This window comes from Schistocerca gregaria, chromosome 11, assembly GCF_023897955.1.
Source record: "Schistocerca gregaria isolate iqSchGreg1 chromosome 11, iqSchGreg1.2, whole genome shotgun sequence".
Taxonomy (NCBI): domain Eukaryota; kingdom Metazoa; phylum Arthropoda; class Insecta; order Orthoptera; family Acrididae; genus Schistocerca; species Schistocerca gregaria.
Genome location: NC_064930.1, coordinates 78,376,264 through 78,394,084, shown reverse-complemented (window position 1 = coordinate 78,394,084; position 17,821 = coordinate 78,376,264). Strand labels below are relative to the sequence as shown.

General features: G+C 38.4%; 1 protein-coding gene across 6 annotated transcripts in view; it reads left to right on the top strand.

Annotated features, from left to right (window-relative positions):
* The window catches only part of LOC126295152 (zinc finger protein 93-like), a 65,338-nt gene that overhangs the window by 17,780 nt on the left and 29,737 nt on the right, over positions 1-17,821 (top strand). For 3 of the 6 annotated variants that reach the window (XR_007552393.1, XM_049987443.1, XM_049987444.1), the window contains exon 4: positions 11,598-11,635. The exons of 2 other annotated variants lie outside the window; for them this stretch is intronic. Coding sequence is in view for 3 of the 4 variants with exons in the window: in XM_049987443.1 (XP_049843400.1) it covers positions 11,598-11,635 (38 nt within the window). In the remaining variant the exon portion in view is untranslated. Of the gene's footprint in view, positions 1-11,597; positions 11,636-11,817; positions 12,253-17,821 lie in introns of those variants that run through there. One more of the 6 variants, XM_049987447.1, reaches the window with a different exon arrangement.

Here is a 17,821-nt window from a genome sequence, read left to right as displayed (position 1 = left end):
CAGCATAAAAAAGTATGAATATGTTCACACACCAACATTTTTAAAATACTGAGGAAGGTGCAGTCTTTTAAGAAACAGGAACATATTTTCATTTTTATACTCTGATGGGAGCAATATTCCACTGGTTCCTTTTTTTCCTGCTGCAACAGGGAATGTAACACATGTGAAATGAAATGTATTGGTCAGTAAAATTTAGACAGTTTACTTATGTGAAATTGAAATAATACAAAAATAATTTTATACTTCACACTAAAGTTTAAATTTGTGTTTTGTGTGTACAAGTAGCATAACTAAAAACTTATGTATCTCTGAAATGGATAAAGATGTGAAGCTAAGTTTGAAGGCTGTTTGAGATGAAGATCTTAGGAATATGGCTTATACTGTAAAAATTACAGCCATTTTATGTGCATACCTGTCTTGGAATCTGTTACTGAGTTTTTGGGGTATTTCTTGATAACAGATAAAGATTTTTGAAAATGGGTAGATGACTATTCCAGTTAAATGCATAGAGAATATACTGTTAAAATTTGAGCAAGTTACTGCAGTTATTTATTATCTAGATTTTGCCTTATATGAGATTATATGTTTAGAAGTATGGTAACTTTGAACTTCTGTGTATTGCAAACAGATACTCTTCATGTGCTCTAACAACATTTTACCTTTATGTCCATTTCACGAGATGTGTGTGGGAGGAACTGATACATTTTCTGTCTTTGTGGAATGTACACTCTTGGACTTTCAACAGGAAACCTCTCTGTAGTGCACATTACTTCTCTTGTAGCATCCGCCACTTGAAAATGAGCATTTACGTAGAGCTCTCCCTAAATGATCCCATCATGAAGTGAATGCACCACTGTTCTTTGGATCTTCTGTATTTCTTATGTTAATAAAACTGGGTAACAGCTCCAGATTAATGAGCACTAATCAGGAATCAGTCAGGTAATTAGTTGGTAAATCACTTCTCTCTTGATGAATTACATTCCTTACGGTTCTTCCAGTGAATCTCAGCCTGGCATCTGATTTTTGTATTTATTTTTTGTGGTAATTCAACTGAAGATTTTTCTGGATTGTTACTCCAATGTATTAACAGTGTAATCAAGTAGTGATGGTGCTCTGTTACTTTTATTTACATTTATGGTCAAGTGCCAGTCCCTGCACCATTCTTCAACCCTCTGTAGGTCTTCCTATATTTTTTGACAGTTGCATGGCACTGAAGATTTTCTGTATATTACAGCATTGTTGATGGGTAGCCCTAATAGAGCATCTGATGTTTTCAATCATGTTATTAATATAAATCACTGGCAGGCATTGCAGCTTTCCCATATATAATGTCATTATTGATGGATAGCCTGGTAGAGCTTCTGATGTTTTCCAGCATATTATCAACACTTTGCCATCCGCATGTCTCATACAAAGTGATTCGCTTGCTGCCAGCAATGCTTATTCAGATTACTTTTCTTCTTGCCGGCTGTTGACATAATCAGGAGATTATAAATTGTTAAGTCACTAGTCTCTTCGTTAGTTCTCATAAGTTCTCAACCCTATTCTCCTTCTTTCTTGAAATTTCGACGTATACATATGTAAATAAATAAAAATATATCTAAAAACAAAGTTGATTTGACTTACCAAACAAAAGCGCTGGCAGGTTGATAGATACACAAACAAACACTAACATACACACAAAATTCCAGCTTTCGCAACCAACGGTTGCTTCTTCAGGAAAGAGGAAAGGAGAGGGAAAGACGAAAAGATGTGGGGTTTTAAGGGAGAGGGTAAGGATTCATTCCAATCCTGGGAGCGGAAAGACTTACCTTAAGGGGAAAAAAGGACAGGTAAACACTCTCGTGCACACACACATATCCATCCGCACATACACAGACACAAGCAGACATTTGTAAAGGCAAAGAGTTTGGGCAGAGATGTAAGTCGAGGCGGAAGTACACAGGCAAAGATGTTGTTGAAAGACAGGTGAGGTATGAGTGGCGGCAACTTGAAATTAGTGGAGGTTGAGGCCTGGCGGATAATGAGAAGAGAGGATATACTGAAGGGCAAGTTCCCATCTCCGGAGTTCTGACAGGTTGGTGTTAGTGGGAAGTATCCGGATAACCCGGACGGTGTAACACTGTGCCAAGATGTGCTGGCCGTGCACCAAGGCATGTTTAGCCACAGGGTGATCCTCATTACCAACAAACACTGTCTGCCTGTGGCCATTCATGCAAATGGACAGTTTGTTGCTGGTCATTCCAACATAGAAAGCTTCACAGTGTAGGCAGGTCAGTTGGTAAATCACGTGTGTGCTTTCACACGTGGCTCTGTCTTTGATCGTGTACACCTTACGGGTTACAGGACTGGAGTAGGTGGTGGTGGGAGGGTGCATGGAACAGGTTTTACTCTGGGGACGGTCACAAGGGTAGGAGGCAGAGGGTAGGGAAGGTGGTTTTCTGATTTCATAGGGATGAACTAAGAGGTTACATAGGTTAGGTGGACAGTGGAAAGACACTCTTGGTGGAGTGGAGAGGATTTCGTGAAGGATGGATCTCATTTCAGGGCAGGATTTGAGGAAGTTGTATCCCTGCTGGAGAGCCACATTCAGAGTCTGCGATATTTTAGTGAGTGTGACCATTGTGGCATTGTCAAGGACAATTCTTCATTTTATTTCTTTATCACAGTTTCCTGTGTCAGTGATCAATGATCTACATACACACTATCATTTACTTACTACCTCTAGAACCCTTAAGCACCCTATAAGCTGAATCTGATTTAAGCCTTAATGACTAACAACTTCCAGCTTTGTCCATGTTTATCTCTAGACAGATCCTCAAGTTCATCCTCATGTCCTGCAGTGAGGATAGTATCACCTGAAAAATATAGATTTTTTCTGCCACCAATTGCAGCAATTCCATCATCCCAGCCATCCAGGACTCCCCTCAATGCCATGTTGTGCATGGATGTTATATAGTTGTGGGGACAGTATGCAGCTTTGTCCAACTCCATTTGTCACACTGAAAAACTGTCCACATTTTTGATTGGAGTATGACTGTCATAAAGACCTTTTAGTGATACTACTAGGTGTTATGGGACAGTAATATCATTAAGCATATGCCACAACTTGTCTGAAATGATAATCAAAGGTCACTTTATAATTTAAGAAACAAATTAATGCAGGGGCACTGAATTTGTGACTTCTTGAATTATGTGCTTCAAATTCCATTAGACCTCCCAAGTACCTTTATGTGCCACAAAATCTGCTTATTCTGCAGCAATCTAGCTTGCAGGAATTTCTTTGTTTGTGTGGTTTATTATGTTCAAGAGGACTTCACTAGTATGTGATGCTATAGTCATATAATTGGAGCAGTCCCTGGATGATTGTTTTCTGAGGAGAGAGATTAGAATAGATATGGTCCAACGTACATCTACCTCTAGATCTACATGGATGCTCTGCAAATCACATTTAGGTGTCTGGCAGAGGGTTCCTCGAACCACCTTCAGAATTCTCTATTCTTCCAATCTCATATAGCACGCAGAAAGAACAAACTCCTAAATCTTTCTGTACGAGCTCTGATTTTTGTTATTTTTTCATGGTGGTCATTTCCTTATGGCATCAACAAAATATTTTTGCATTTGGAGGAGAAAGTTGGTGATTGGAATTCTGTAAGAAGATTGCTCCACAACAAAAAACGCCTTTTAATGATGACCATCTCACATCTTGTATAATTTCAGTGACACACACTCTCCATTTCATGGTAATACAAAACGTGCTGCCCTACTTTGAACTTTATCAATGTAATCAGTCAGTCCTGTCTGGTGAGGATATCAAACCACAGAACAGTATTCTAAAAGAGGATGGACAAGGATAGTAGTGTAGGCAGTCTTCTTAGTAGATCTGTTACATTTTCTAAGTGTCCTACCAATAAAACGCAGTCTTTGGTTAGCTGTCCTCACATTTTTCTGTGTGTTTGTTCCAATTTAAGTTGTTTTTATAATAATTCCTAGGTATTTTGTTGAATTTATGGCTTTTAGATTTGACTGATTTATCGTGTAACTGAAGTTTAACGGAGTCCTTTTAGGACTCATGTGGATCACCTCACAGTTTTTGTTATTTAGTGTCAGTTCCCAATTTCACACCATAAGATATCTTTTCTAAATTTTTTTGCAATTTGTTTTGGTCTTCTGAAGATGTTACTAGTCGGTAAACGAGAGCATCATCTGCAAACAACGTAAGAAAGCTGCTCAGATTGTCTCCCTCATCATTTCCATAGATAAGAAACATCAAAGGGCCTATAACACTACCTTGGGGAATGCCAGAAATCACTTCTGTCGTACTCAAGGACTTTCTGTTAATTATTATGAACTGTGACCTCTCTGACGGGAAATCATGAATCCAGTCGCATAACTAAGGCGACATTCAATAAGCACGCAATTTCACTACAAGATGCTTGTGTGCTACAGTGTCAGAAACCTTTAGAAAATCGAGAGATACAGATTCAATTTGAAATCCCTTGTCAATAGCACTCAACACCTCATGTGAGTAAAGAGCTGGTCATGTTTCACAAGAACGATGTTTTCTAAATATGTGTTGACTGTGTGCCAATAGACCATTTTCTTTGATGCAGTTCAAAATGTTAGAACAAAATAAATGTTCCAAAATCCTGCTGCATAGCGATGTTAATGATATGGGCCTGTAATTTAGTGGATTACTCCTACTTACTTTCTTGAATATTCGTGTGACCTGTGGAACTTTCCAGTCCGGATCTGTCATAGAGCAAATGGTTGTATATGATTGTTAAGTATGAAACTACTGCATCAGCATACTCTAAAAGGAACCTAATTGGTATACATCTGGACCAGAAGACTTGCTTTTATTAAGTGTTTTAAGTTTCTTCACTACTCTGAGAATATCCACTTCTATGTTACTCATGTAGGCAGCTGTTCTTAATTTGAATTCAGGAATATTTACATCTTCTTTTGTGAAGGCATTTGGGAAGGTTGTGTTTAGTAACTTTGCTTTGGCAGCAGTGTCTTTGCACTCTATAGCTATCATGGAGAGAAGGCATTGATTGTGTCTTGCCACTAGCATACTTCACATACGACTAGAATCTCTTTGGATTTTCTGCCAGGTATCAAGACAAAGTTTCGTTGTGGAAACTATTATAAGTATCTCACATTGAGAGGGCTGTGCTAAATTTCAAGCTTCTGTAAAAGATCGCTGGTCTTTGGGATTTTGCATCTGTTTAAAGTTGGCATGTTTTGTTGTTGTTTCTGCAACCATATTCTGACCCACTTTGTGTACCAAGAAGGGTCGGCTCTGTTGTTTGTTTATTTAGTTCAAATCTCTCAATTTCTCCAGATACTATTTCTTTGAATTCATGCCCTGTATGGTCTATACTTATATTAATTTGGAAGGAGTGGAGATTGTATCTCAGGAAGGCATCAAGTAGAATTTTTATCTGCTTTTTTGAATAGGTATACCTTCCATTCATTTTTGGGGGACTGGGGGTTACAATATTCAATCTTGCTACAACAACCCTGTGTTCACTAATCCCTGTATCCGTTTCGATTCTCATTATTAACTCGGGATTATTTGTTACTACGAGGTTAAGTGTGTTTTCACAACTGTTTACTATTCGTGTGGGCTCATGAACTAACTGCTCTGAAATAGTTTTCAGAGAATGAGTTTGGCACAATTTCAGATGATGTTTCATGCATACCTCTAGAATTATACGTGTATTTTTACCAACATATCGAGAGTAAATTAAAGTCACCACCAACTATGATTATGTAAGGTTGGTATGTATTTTAAATCAAACTCAATTTTTCTTTAAACCTTTCAGCAGTTGTATCATCTGAATTGGGAGGTCAGTGAAAGGATCCAATTATTACTGTATACCGGTTGCCAACAATGACTTTTGCCCATACTCACTCACAGGAACTATCTACTTCAATTGCATGACAAGATAAACTACTTCTAACAGCAACAAACATGCCACTGCCAACCGTGTGTAGACTATCCTTTTGGAACACCATTCGGTCCTTCACAAAAATTTCGACTTAGCTTATCGCTGACTTTAGCCAGGTTTCAGTGCCTATAAGGATTTGAGCATCAGTGCTTTCTATTAGTGCTTGTAGATCTGATACTTTCCCAACACAGTTACAACATTTTACAACAGTTATACTGATGTATCTACGTTTTTCTTGTGTTTGGCCTGCAGCTTGTGTGAGTGAAGCCCTTTTAACGTTTTTGTGAGACCCTCTAATCTAAAAACCTCCCAGTCCACACCCCACAGCCCCTGCTACCCATTTAGCCACCTCCTGCATGTAGTAATCTCCTGACCTATTCAGTGGAACCCAAAACTCAACCACCTTATGGCGCAAGTCAAGGAATCTGTAGCCTACATGGTCACAGAACCATCTGAACCTCTGATTCAGACGTTCCACTCCGCTCTGTACCAGAGGTCCACAATTGGTCCTGTTGACTATGCTGCAAATGGTCAGCTGTGCTTTCACCTCACAAACAAGACTGGCAGCCTTTATCACTTCTGTTAGTCGCTTGAAACCAGAATCACTTCTGATCCAAAGTGACACATATCATTGGTATCGACATGAGCTAGCACCTGCAGTTGGCTGCACCCTGTGCTCTTCAAGGCATTCGGATGGACCTGTTCCACATCTGGAATGACTCCACCTGGTATACACACGGAGTGCACATTGGCTTTCTTCCCATTCTCAGCAGCCATGTCCCTAAGGAGCCCGCCCTATAATGAGCCTAATGTTGGAGCTCCCAACTATCAATAATCCCACCATCGTGATTGCCCAGATCTTGCAGGCTGAGGCATTTGCTCTGAAAAGTCAGGCGTCAGCATCTGGCTCAGCTACAGTGTCAGCCAGACAGCACATGGAATCTGTTTGCCCGACTAACCAGGTAGGCCTTATGTGTAGCCCCCTGGGCAGTCTTTTGACAGCTGCTATGCCCTGGGGTGACCTTCCACTTGACCACAGGTGAGGGGTCAACCTCGGTGCAAGCAGTAACTGAGCTGGTCACTGGTGAGGACCCATCATAGGACACAGATGTGAGTTGGATACCAACAGCCGGCCCACGACAGTGGTGCCCATCTATTGTGTAACTGAAGCCATCACAGTGTGGAGCTGAGAGAGAAGTATCACCAACTCTGCCCACATTCGCACACAGTAATCACAGTCTTTAGGCCAGTCTCCAGCTTTCCACAGCATGTTACTTATTAAATGTAAAACACAGTTGCCTATCTCTCTCATCACAGTCTGCTTTTCTTTAGAAATACTGTCTGCTCCTAGGTTTGTTGTTTTTCACGTCCTTTATAGCTTTTTTCAATTTCACTGAATAGAATACTGATTTAATACAGATTTTCTCTTCCTTGATGGTATTTCCTTCACAGTACAGTGTTTCACAGTATTGTTTCTGCCTGACTATTGCCGATTTCCTGTCACTGACGATGTTACCATTTCATCTTCTGTATCTCAAGTATGACTTTTGAACTCTTGAGTAAAGGTATTTCTCATCGTGAAGAGTTCATGCGTTTCATATAGCTTTTGATGATGCTCTATTTCATTACAAATACTGATGATGTAATGTGTCTTGCAGTTTGGCAGCTTCACTATATTTTGCCATCAAGTGATTAGTATTTTTCATCTGGAGCAGTTTGCATACTGTGTTTCTTCATTGTGCTCCTCTGTTTGATCAGCAGTAGAGTAGTGTTCAAAATCCAGGAAGTGTATTCTTTCTCCAGATTCTTTGAGGTCTGTAACATGTCTTATTTCTTGCCTAAGTGATCAGTTTCAGTTTCGTCCACATTTTCGTGGACAGCGTAATATCATCAATGCCATACTCTGCACCAGGATAGGACCAAAATATGTCTGTGTTGCCCTACCAAAATAAAGTCATTGTGATTTCTGTCCCTATTCCCAGGAGAAATACATGTGTAGTGGCATCATGGAAGATGTTGGAATAGGGTATTACAAATTGGTAAGCTGTTATTCACACAAAATTCCAGTAACCATTCCCCACATCCATTCCTCATGCCCAAGCTGTAAAGTCCAACTATGTGTCTCATGTGTCCAGCACCTATAGTATCACCTATCTTCACATTAAACTCATCCTGGGTGAATAATATTTCTTTTTTAGGCATCTTTCTGACAGTAATTCCTAGCAGCTTATAAAACTGATCAATTTCTGTGTTGGAGGAAGCTGCAGTGGGAACAAAACCTTTAATGATGTTGATATTGCAAGAAGCAGGTTTCATTTTAATTGGAATTGTTCTCTCTCAAATGGGCTCTTAATTCATGATAGCATTACTGAGGATCTTAGAAATCACTATAGTGACACTATTTATTTCTATTCACGTCCAGAAAATATATTCTATTCGTAGCTTGAGTCATGAATGGCCACATGCTTTCCAGAGTGTCTCAGGGAGTCAGAGTATGTCTCTATCATGAGGATTCATTTACCTCTCCATGATAGCAAATGTTCCTGTGTATGAAAGACCTTGCACATGCCAGGTTGCGGTCCTTGTAACGATTTTCAAGTATGGTTTAGACTGATGTGTGCATTCTCCTCTCACACCCTGAGATATGACTGAGAGGGCTTACACTGGGATCTAATCAAAAATTGAGTATCAGAAAAAAAGAATATACAGCTGAAGTTCTAAAATACATACAAATATCAGGCAGGGTTTAAAGAGGCACATCCTATGTAGAACAAATCATTGACATTGTCATGGGAAGATGACGGGCAATTTTCCAATGCCTTCCATCTTTTCTAATTTCTCCCCTAATCTCAAACAAGTCTGAAATTTCTGCCATAAGTTCTATTGTAGATTCAGTATTTGTTAGTATATCCGTTGAGAGCTTCTGCGTGTTCTATAATATTCCAGATTCTTCAAGAATTTTGAATGAGATTAGTCTTTATTTACTGTCAACAGCCTTTTGAAAATTTACAAATGTTCACCTGTATTCTTTAGCTCTTCTAATCCTTTCTGATATCAACTTCAGATTATTGATTTGTTCTACATAGGATGTAGTTCTTTAAACCCTGCCTGATATTCGTATGTTTTAGAATTTAAACTGTATATTCTTTTCTTCTGATACTTTGAAATTCTTGGTGAAAGTGAGACTAGTATTTTCTTTCCTTTTGGACTTTCGGATATATTTTGGATTATTTCAGGTTTGTTAAACTCTAGTATGCCCCTTGGCCCCTCAAAGATTTTGTCATACCACGTTTACTTTCTTCATTCCTAAATTATAGAGCCCTTTCTGAAATTTTCTTAATTTCTTGTTATGTAATTGATAAAAGTTCCTGTTTCTTTTGTCCATTGAATAATGATTAATCAGATGTAATTGCTCTGTCTCATACTTTGCATTAGCATTTATGAAAATCTGTTTCCTCTTTGATGCTATAGTTCACAAATTTTTGTGTGCTGTTGTTAGGATATCAGTTTTCCAGGCCTGTAGTTCTTTCAACTCCATCACACTCCAGTGTTCACCATGGATGTTTTCTCATTCTTTTTTCTGGGATAGCTTTGTCTGCTGCACCGGCTAATTTCTTTCTTATTTCCCTTAGTTTCCAGACACTTGAGGAATTCGGTATCTCTTTAATGCCCAATGTGTCTCTGAATCTTTTTGGAATATGCTCTTCATTTATTCTGAACTGGAAATCTTATTTTTATCATTCAGTTCAGTTTCTACATGGATCCCTTTCTGAATCTATTGTCTTGGACTCAGCTCTGTTCTAGCCACATGATCTACCTGAAATTTTTGTCATGGTGTTGGTTGATCTCCATGTTTTTTCAGCAATTTTTTGAATTTTGTTGACTTTATTTTCATAGCTGTAGAACTGTCTTTCCCTTTTGTATTTTGTGTGTGCGTGCGAGTGGGCACGCACGTGCACGTGCACGCACACGCGGGCGTGGGCGTGTGCGCACATGTGTGTATCAGGGAGGAATGAATGGTAGAATAGCTACTAACAATGTATGTTCTCTGGAACTTTGTACAGTTCATATCCACATTGTTTTCACAACTTCTGCTTTGTCTACATTGCTTTTGTTACCTGATTAATTGGCACATGTGTGCTAATTATTTTGTCCCTCTTACACATTGAATTGTGATGGGAGAATCTTTCTGAAGGTGACAAAAAATTTTCTACTAAAGGTAGGAAAGATTTGTAAATTATGAATGCAAGTGTGGCATCGTTTTTGATTTTTGTTTCTGCCCAAAGTAATGCAAGAATTTAGAAATGAAAACATCTTGGCCCTGGACTGTTATTAAATGTATTTGTTCACAGTTGTGATTTTGACTGTCATTTTCAATTTATAACACACTGAAGTGTTTACATATTTCATATGTACAAAAAGACAAGAGTTTGCTTTGTCTGTATACCTATATTAGGACATGATGTAGCACTCTATACAATGATGTCTGTTGAATCCGTCATACTGGAATCTTTAATTTCCACTGTTCCTGCATCAGTGAGTTCTCACTTGAGAATGGCATAATAGACAAATTTTCAGTTGTTAATAAATACATATGACAACAGTTCAGGCAGAAAAGATTCCCCCCCCCCTTTTTTTTTACCAGTTTCAACATGAGAATCTCACAATAAAATCCTTGTATTTTCTCTGTAACTTTGACCAACTCATGTCCACATTGTTTTCAAAGCTGTTTTGTTTTGTCTACATTGCTACCATTATCCTGATTAATTGGTGCACATATGCTAATTATTGTGTACCTCTTATTCACCCATTGAATTGTGAAGGGAGAATCTTTCTGAAGATGACAACAAATTTGTTAACAAGGTAGTGTACATCTGTTAATTATGAGTGTAGTGCCTAGCTGTGGCACAATTTTTACAATTTTATTTTCTATTTTCCCCTTGAAGAGTCTACAATTATATGGATGCGATATTTCTTCACAGGATATTTCTTTTGTGTTAGTCTCTAATTTTGTGAAGTCATTTATTTGTATTAAATGGGCATTATGTCAGTAGTTTATTTGCCAACATGTATTTGTTTTTTGTGTATTTGATGTGTGAACCCCATACTTCATTTAGGGTTTGAATATTGTGGTTGTTGGGATTAGAAGACACTCTGACCCTCCTTCTCATGTTGATTTTGGTTCTGTAGACTATAAAGGCCCAAATGCATCACTTGTGATCATGAATTCACCTTCCAGAGACCTAAAATTTATAATGAAGAACGCAAAGAACTTTTGTGCGAGACAAATGCGTAGGACAGATATAAGATTTTTCTGACCACCTATATTTAATTGAATTAATTAATTTATTTGTATATTTTTTTAAGTGTCAAGTAGGAAGTATGCAAACAACTAAACCTACGGCTTTAATAGTCACCTATAGTACTAAAAACAAAATGGTGAAATGAAGTGTGAATTTTTACATATATTATAATCTGTTTCAATAACCACTATGATTCATGTGGCATTTCTTCTCTATTTCTATTTGTAAACATTACAAATAATGTCTTTTGGAACAGTCAGTGGTTTTTTTAATAGAATTTTATTTATTTAATGACCCATTACATGTAAATCACTGGTAATTTCTTTAAATATTTTAGGTGGTAACATCAACAAGACATGCATCCAACAGTAGAAGGTATGTTTCAATTATTCACTGCAGAATTTTGCGAGTAGTATAAATTTTTATTTGCTCTATGTGAAAGTATTTGAAGTATAAAACATTTCATAACTGATTATTATTATCAATAAGCAACAATATTCCAAGGCAGTATGGTCAGTAACACACTCTATACAACAGCTGTTATGTTTTCTGCCCAGATCACGTAAGAAACTGATTGCCCAATCGCTTGGTCTAGCAGGCAACCCTTGTCAGGGAACAGCCACCAGGCGGCAACAGTGTCGCACCCTTACTTGTGGCACCAACCACTAGATGGCACTCTGTTCTGTGAAATATGTGGCAACATCGTCCGAACGCATGCAGCTTTCCATTTGCTGTCTGTGAAGTAAAGCTGTTTCTGACATACTGGTGGTAGTGGATCAAATCGTCATGCTGAGGGCCTGCGAGTATATAAACTGTGGAAGGAGTAGACGGACAAATCCTGAAATAAAAATGTGCAGATTTTCCATCAAAGATAAAGAAAGGTTACGGGAGTGGATTTTAAATTCGGGTAAATCAATAAATTAGTTAAGAGTAAGAATTAATAAATAGCCCTAAGCATTCGATCCTATCAAAATTTTGTCGATTTTATATTCTGATATAACATGGCAGCCATTGCTGTAAAAGAATCATTTCATATAATTTTTAAATAAAAAATTTGCTGCAATATGGACTTTTTTAAATTGTTTATTCACTTCACTATTGTAATTTTGGCTGTAGAGGCATTTTTGTGTGCAATGTGAAAACTGAAACCAATATAAGATATGGATAACAAAATGCAAAGCATAGTGTGGTAACATTTGGTAAACAATTTAAGAAGCATTACCTCACAAGACCTTTCCCTTGGTACTTGAAAATGGCTCTATAGCTGAAATCGCTACAGTGAAATAAATGAATACTAGCCGTCATCTAACTGCTAGGTCATCGGTCCGTCTAAATCATGGTATATACTAGAGCGAACAAAGTGAAAGAGTGTAAAACCTCGTTTACACTGCAGCAAACGAATATTCATAGATAATTTGCCATGTTCACTGCCATTCGTTTATACTTTTGAACAAGCGTTTGTACTGGAATGAAAGGAGGAGAATAGAAGAGAAAGAGCATAACATGCACACTACAGACGCTGCCTATTTTAATTTTTTTATCTGTGCGCTAATAATCCTCACACAGCTTTCACTCGAAAACAACACTACTTATAGTAACAGGTCTGCGCGAATGCGGATATCCCCAGTAATAACTGTGTTGCAGCTAAAAGCGTACACCTGTTGCGAATATTTGCTGGTTATCTTTAAACTGTGCAAAGTAAATTTTTAACATAATTATGGTTTGCCGGCTGTGGCTCTTCAAAGTTGACACCGCCAAAATATGTTCCAAAAACATGCTTTCACTTGTATATTACCGCGTTTGCAGCTCCCTTTTCAACAACAATCCAAAATCCATCGTTTTGTGCCACTCTTATATCATTTACGATCAGTTACATGCAAAGTAAAAGAATTTAAATTTGAAATAACTGTCACTGAAATATGTCCAGCATTAATTCGCATCATAACGGAGTGTGGATTTTGAAAACTTTCTAGTGTTAACCTGCACATGGAGATCTTTTTTACTACCATAATCCATATGAGAAGACCTGTATAGCAAAGAGGAAATAGACAGCATGGAAGGCGAGTGTCAAACCTATGTGACTACAATACAGTTTGCATTTAAACAGAAACTCGCGAGAAATGTTTGTGTGTTACTGTGTGTTACTTTTCATTTATTTCATTTCGCATATGATTGTGAGAAACAAACTTGGTTTGTAGAATTACAGGAGCTAATCTACATTCTTAGACTGAAAACTCAGGAAAAACCACAGCTGATCATGAGCTACAGTCAGCAGTGTGACGAATGCATTTCGCGCGCAGCGCTCTAGCCGAACGCAAATTAGTGTCATTCACGTTGCCAATTCCATGACATGGACAGGTCAGTTGGCATTGTAGCGTCGCCTGTGACATCTGTTGACCGACGGGAAAACTATTTTTACGGTTGCCTGTTCTGCCGTAAGGACGGTCAATCTGTTTCTTACGTGATCTGGGGTTTTCTGTCTCTTAATGAAAGGAGTGAGCTTCTAATAATCATACAGGTAAATGAAAATGCAGGTGGAATGTTACAATTGTATTGTGCTTACTGGAATCGAGAGAATTGTCAGAGCGTGTGCTTTGATAAGTGCCGAAGTGGTAAGGAATACCACTCAATCCATGATAAGAAGATTGCAGCACTCATTGATACCAGTGGTCATCACTTTGAACAGCTTCTGTAAGAGGATGTTCATGCCACCTTTTGGACCTTCATTGACCTTCATGGGCCTTCAGAGTTCTTACTGTTACACATTATTGGTTTTGTCTTGATAGCCACTACCAGAAAATAAGTACCAAACGATAACATCTCATTTAGAACAACAAAAGTTGTTCTTCATATCTCTGATGTGACCCCACCTAGCAACAAAAAACTGTCATATCTACATCCATACTCCGCAAGGCACCTGACGGTGTCTGGCGGAGGGTATATTGAGTACCTCTATCGGTTTTCCCTTCTATACCAGTCTCGTTTATGGCCCTCGTTGTTCCATGCAACTTGTCCCACAAACATTTCAGCTACTGTCATAGTTTTGCAGTTATTCTAGGTGGCAATGGTCAGTGACTCACCCTGTAGATCCAAAAATTGAAGTCAAGTCCCAACCACATCAAAGTAATTAATATGGCATTGAACAGCTCTTTGTATGCTGTGACACAGTAATAAAGTAGTGAACGTGCAGTTTTATACTACCATCAGTTTACAGGCAACTTTCAAGAAGTGTCTTAAGTTCTGTAAAACAGCTGGAGACATTTAAGTAAGCTTATGAAGACTTTCATTGGTGTATCATTATTTGTAGAGTCCTTAATAGTCATTTCCTGCCAGATAGTATGAGCCAAGGACACCTGAAGTGCTTAATGTCCAGCTTTAAAAACCTGCCACAGAAAAATTCTATGTCAGTAGTATGGACATTATGCAAGAGCCATTGATAATTTGTTTTTGGATCCAATGATCTTCATTGATTCATTAGCAAAACCAATGGCTAATCTGACCATGCTGTTCAAATGTATATTGATTAACTTAGCTCATATGAAGCTATACTTAGGCTCAGCACAGAAATATGCATGGCTGTGTTGTCAGTTGCTGAGACAGTATGTAGGCAGAAGATGCAAGAGTGACAAGGAGAGTCGGAGAGGTACTTGTACTGCCCAGGAGTGGCAGCACAGGTGCCCTGCACCAAAGTTGAACCACTCATAGACAGGCAGGCCGATTCTTCATTTGTAGAAGATCAGCCCAGCCCTCATCTTCAGTTGGTCATCATTGTGAATGGCAATAACGCAGCTCACATAACTGAAGTTCCCTTTGCAGCTGGATGGTTTTGGGCTCGTAATGGTGCACTCCACGGCCGTGCTGGGTATAGATAATTTGTCATACTCACCAGGGCAGTAAAGCTGATCTTCCATTGGTACCCGTGATGTAGATGGAGTGGCCAAACTCAGAAAGTGAGTGTAAGGAAGGTGATTTCTTCCATATTGGTGATTGTGAATATGCCCTTGTTTCTTGAGCCTGTCAGCATTCTTGTCTCACCCAAAGTTTAACTTCAGTGTGTTCCTTTATGCAAATTTTGCAGCCTGGAAGGCATTTTTCTGTCATTCCCAGGTGAAGTTATTAATCTTAACCCTGTTATGGAAGAGTGTTGTGTCTGCTCTGCACTGATGTCCAAGTGCTGAAACAGGTTTTTCTGACATTTTCTCTCTCACACCAAGGGCCAATAAGGTCCCTGTTTCTACTGTAGCTCTTTCAAGTGCTGACATGGATTACACCACAGTTGTGTTCTCAATGGAAATGTTCCACTTAGCATTGTTGCATTTGATGTCAGCAAAATTTTATTCCTGTACTTAATTACTGTCCTGCTGTGCAACAGATCAGTCACAGCAATTGGAGGGAATTAGATAAGAAATGTTGTGAAGAAGTTTGTAAGCCGATAGCATGGGTGGAAATAATTTTTTTTTTTAACCATGCTCCTAATCTTATATTCTCCTAATAAAGCATAAAACTAAGAGAAATAAGGGTAAGGGTCAAATAACTTCTGAGATTGTTATATTGCTCTAGGAAGAGGGAGCTGTATGTGGTCTATGATCTTATTTTTATGATACAGTGAAGAACCTTGCTATACTGCTTGCAGTACACCTTCTAATCTGTATTGGAATAGTCCTGTGTATTGTCTAAAGCTCACCCTTCCAGGCATAGGATATTTTGATACCAGTGTTAGCTGCCCTTTCTCTTGGCTTGAACTGTAATTACCACTGACGTCTTGTAAAGGAAGACTGGGTCATGATGTTGCAAAAATATTATAAGTGATAAATAATTTCTGTCATTGTCTGCATCCCTGGTAACAATTTCCCATTCTTCATCCACTAAATTGTCTCAGGCTAGTGTGACTTCCATGTCTACAACTACATTCACGTCCATTCCCTGCAAACCATTGTGAAGTGCAAGTTCGATGTCCAGCATTGGACCCATGCAGTATGTGGCCCACACACTTGTACAGTATTCTACCACATGGCATGTGAGTGTTCTGTAAGCATTTCCTTTGTGGCTGAGTGGATTTCCCCAGTATCCTAGCAATGGAGCAAAGTCTGCCACCTGCTTTACCTATAACTGATCAGTGTACTTATTCTCTTTTATATTTCCACATATTGCTGCACTCAATTACAGTCTTCAAAATTAAACAAAATATGACTCAATACATTCATTCAGTCATTTCATCTGTAGAGCTAGTAGATATATATGTACACTACTCTAGATGGTCTTAGTTTCATGTCTCATATGGCTATAGCAGTGCATCACTGTACTGCTGTTAACAACAGCTTACCCACATTTCTATATTCATATTTAGTTTTAGTCCTATTGCCCCGTTAACCAATATCATCTTGTGTTGATAATCGTGTACTTAACAAACCAGAAGTCCTGTTTTTTGCCCCACTACTTTTTAGTAATTTACACCATACCCAGCCTCAACCTATACACCTCTCCTATTTATGTTCTCTGACCCATATACTCAGCTAAGAAATTTAAGATTACACACTTTGACCTGTAGTCCTGTTTGTTTCTTTTTCTGGATGATGACATTCTCCACAGTAGTCCTTGCTCAAAGATTTGAATGGGAACTATTTTACTTCCAGAATATTTTATCAAAAATGTTGCCATCATTATTAACCTATACGGTGGAGCTACCTCTCAGGAAGTACACTGGCTGTAGTTTCCCCTTGTTTCTAGTTGTTCAGAGCACTAGTATAGCAAGGCCATGTTGCCTAATGGCACAGGGCCTTGCTGTTCCAACAGCAGAAAATGCTGCTAGCCATCTTCAGTAGCCATACATGAGTGTGCTCTATTCTCACTTATCCCTATTGCACTATGCTATGGCTATATAATTAAGGCATGCATGCCATCCTACTTCGACAAGGTCAATGATTCATGTGGGAAGGAAGGTTGTTGTGCAACTGAAATGTGAAATAACTTGACCATTACCTGATGGTCACAGAATTTGAAAAAGTAATATTTTGCCATGGAGATAGTAACTGAAGTTTTAATGGTACACTGATCTCAAATCATTCTCTACTTTAGTAAATTTGTGGTTCCTTTTAAGTCATTTCTCAGAACTTGTGTAGCTGTTGAAGGATGAGTGGTAGAAGGCAAAAACGAGGAAACTGTGATTACCAAAATTGGTAAGCTGAAAATATCACTGATATTGATATTAATCAGCAGTTCATAATTGCTATCAGAAAATGAAACCTATCACTTAATTTGCCCAAGTAAGAATAGTTGATGAGATGTTTCATGTTTGTGTTGTGGGGCTTCACTCTGTCATTTAGGGAACAAGAAACCTATGGAAAATACACATGGAGGGAGAACATGGTATTACATGCTCCTGATTTTTCTTAATTGTTGCAATAATTATGCTGCTGGGGGCTATGACTACCCACCATTGGAGGAGGATGTACACTGTCATTCATTTCTGTTACGAAAAGACAATTCAGAAGACACATTTTGGTACATGCAATAGTGAAGCTTTCATTACAGATGTCTTCAAGAACACGTCCAATGATCTGT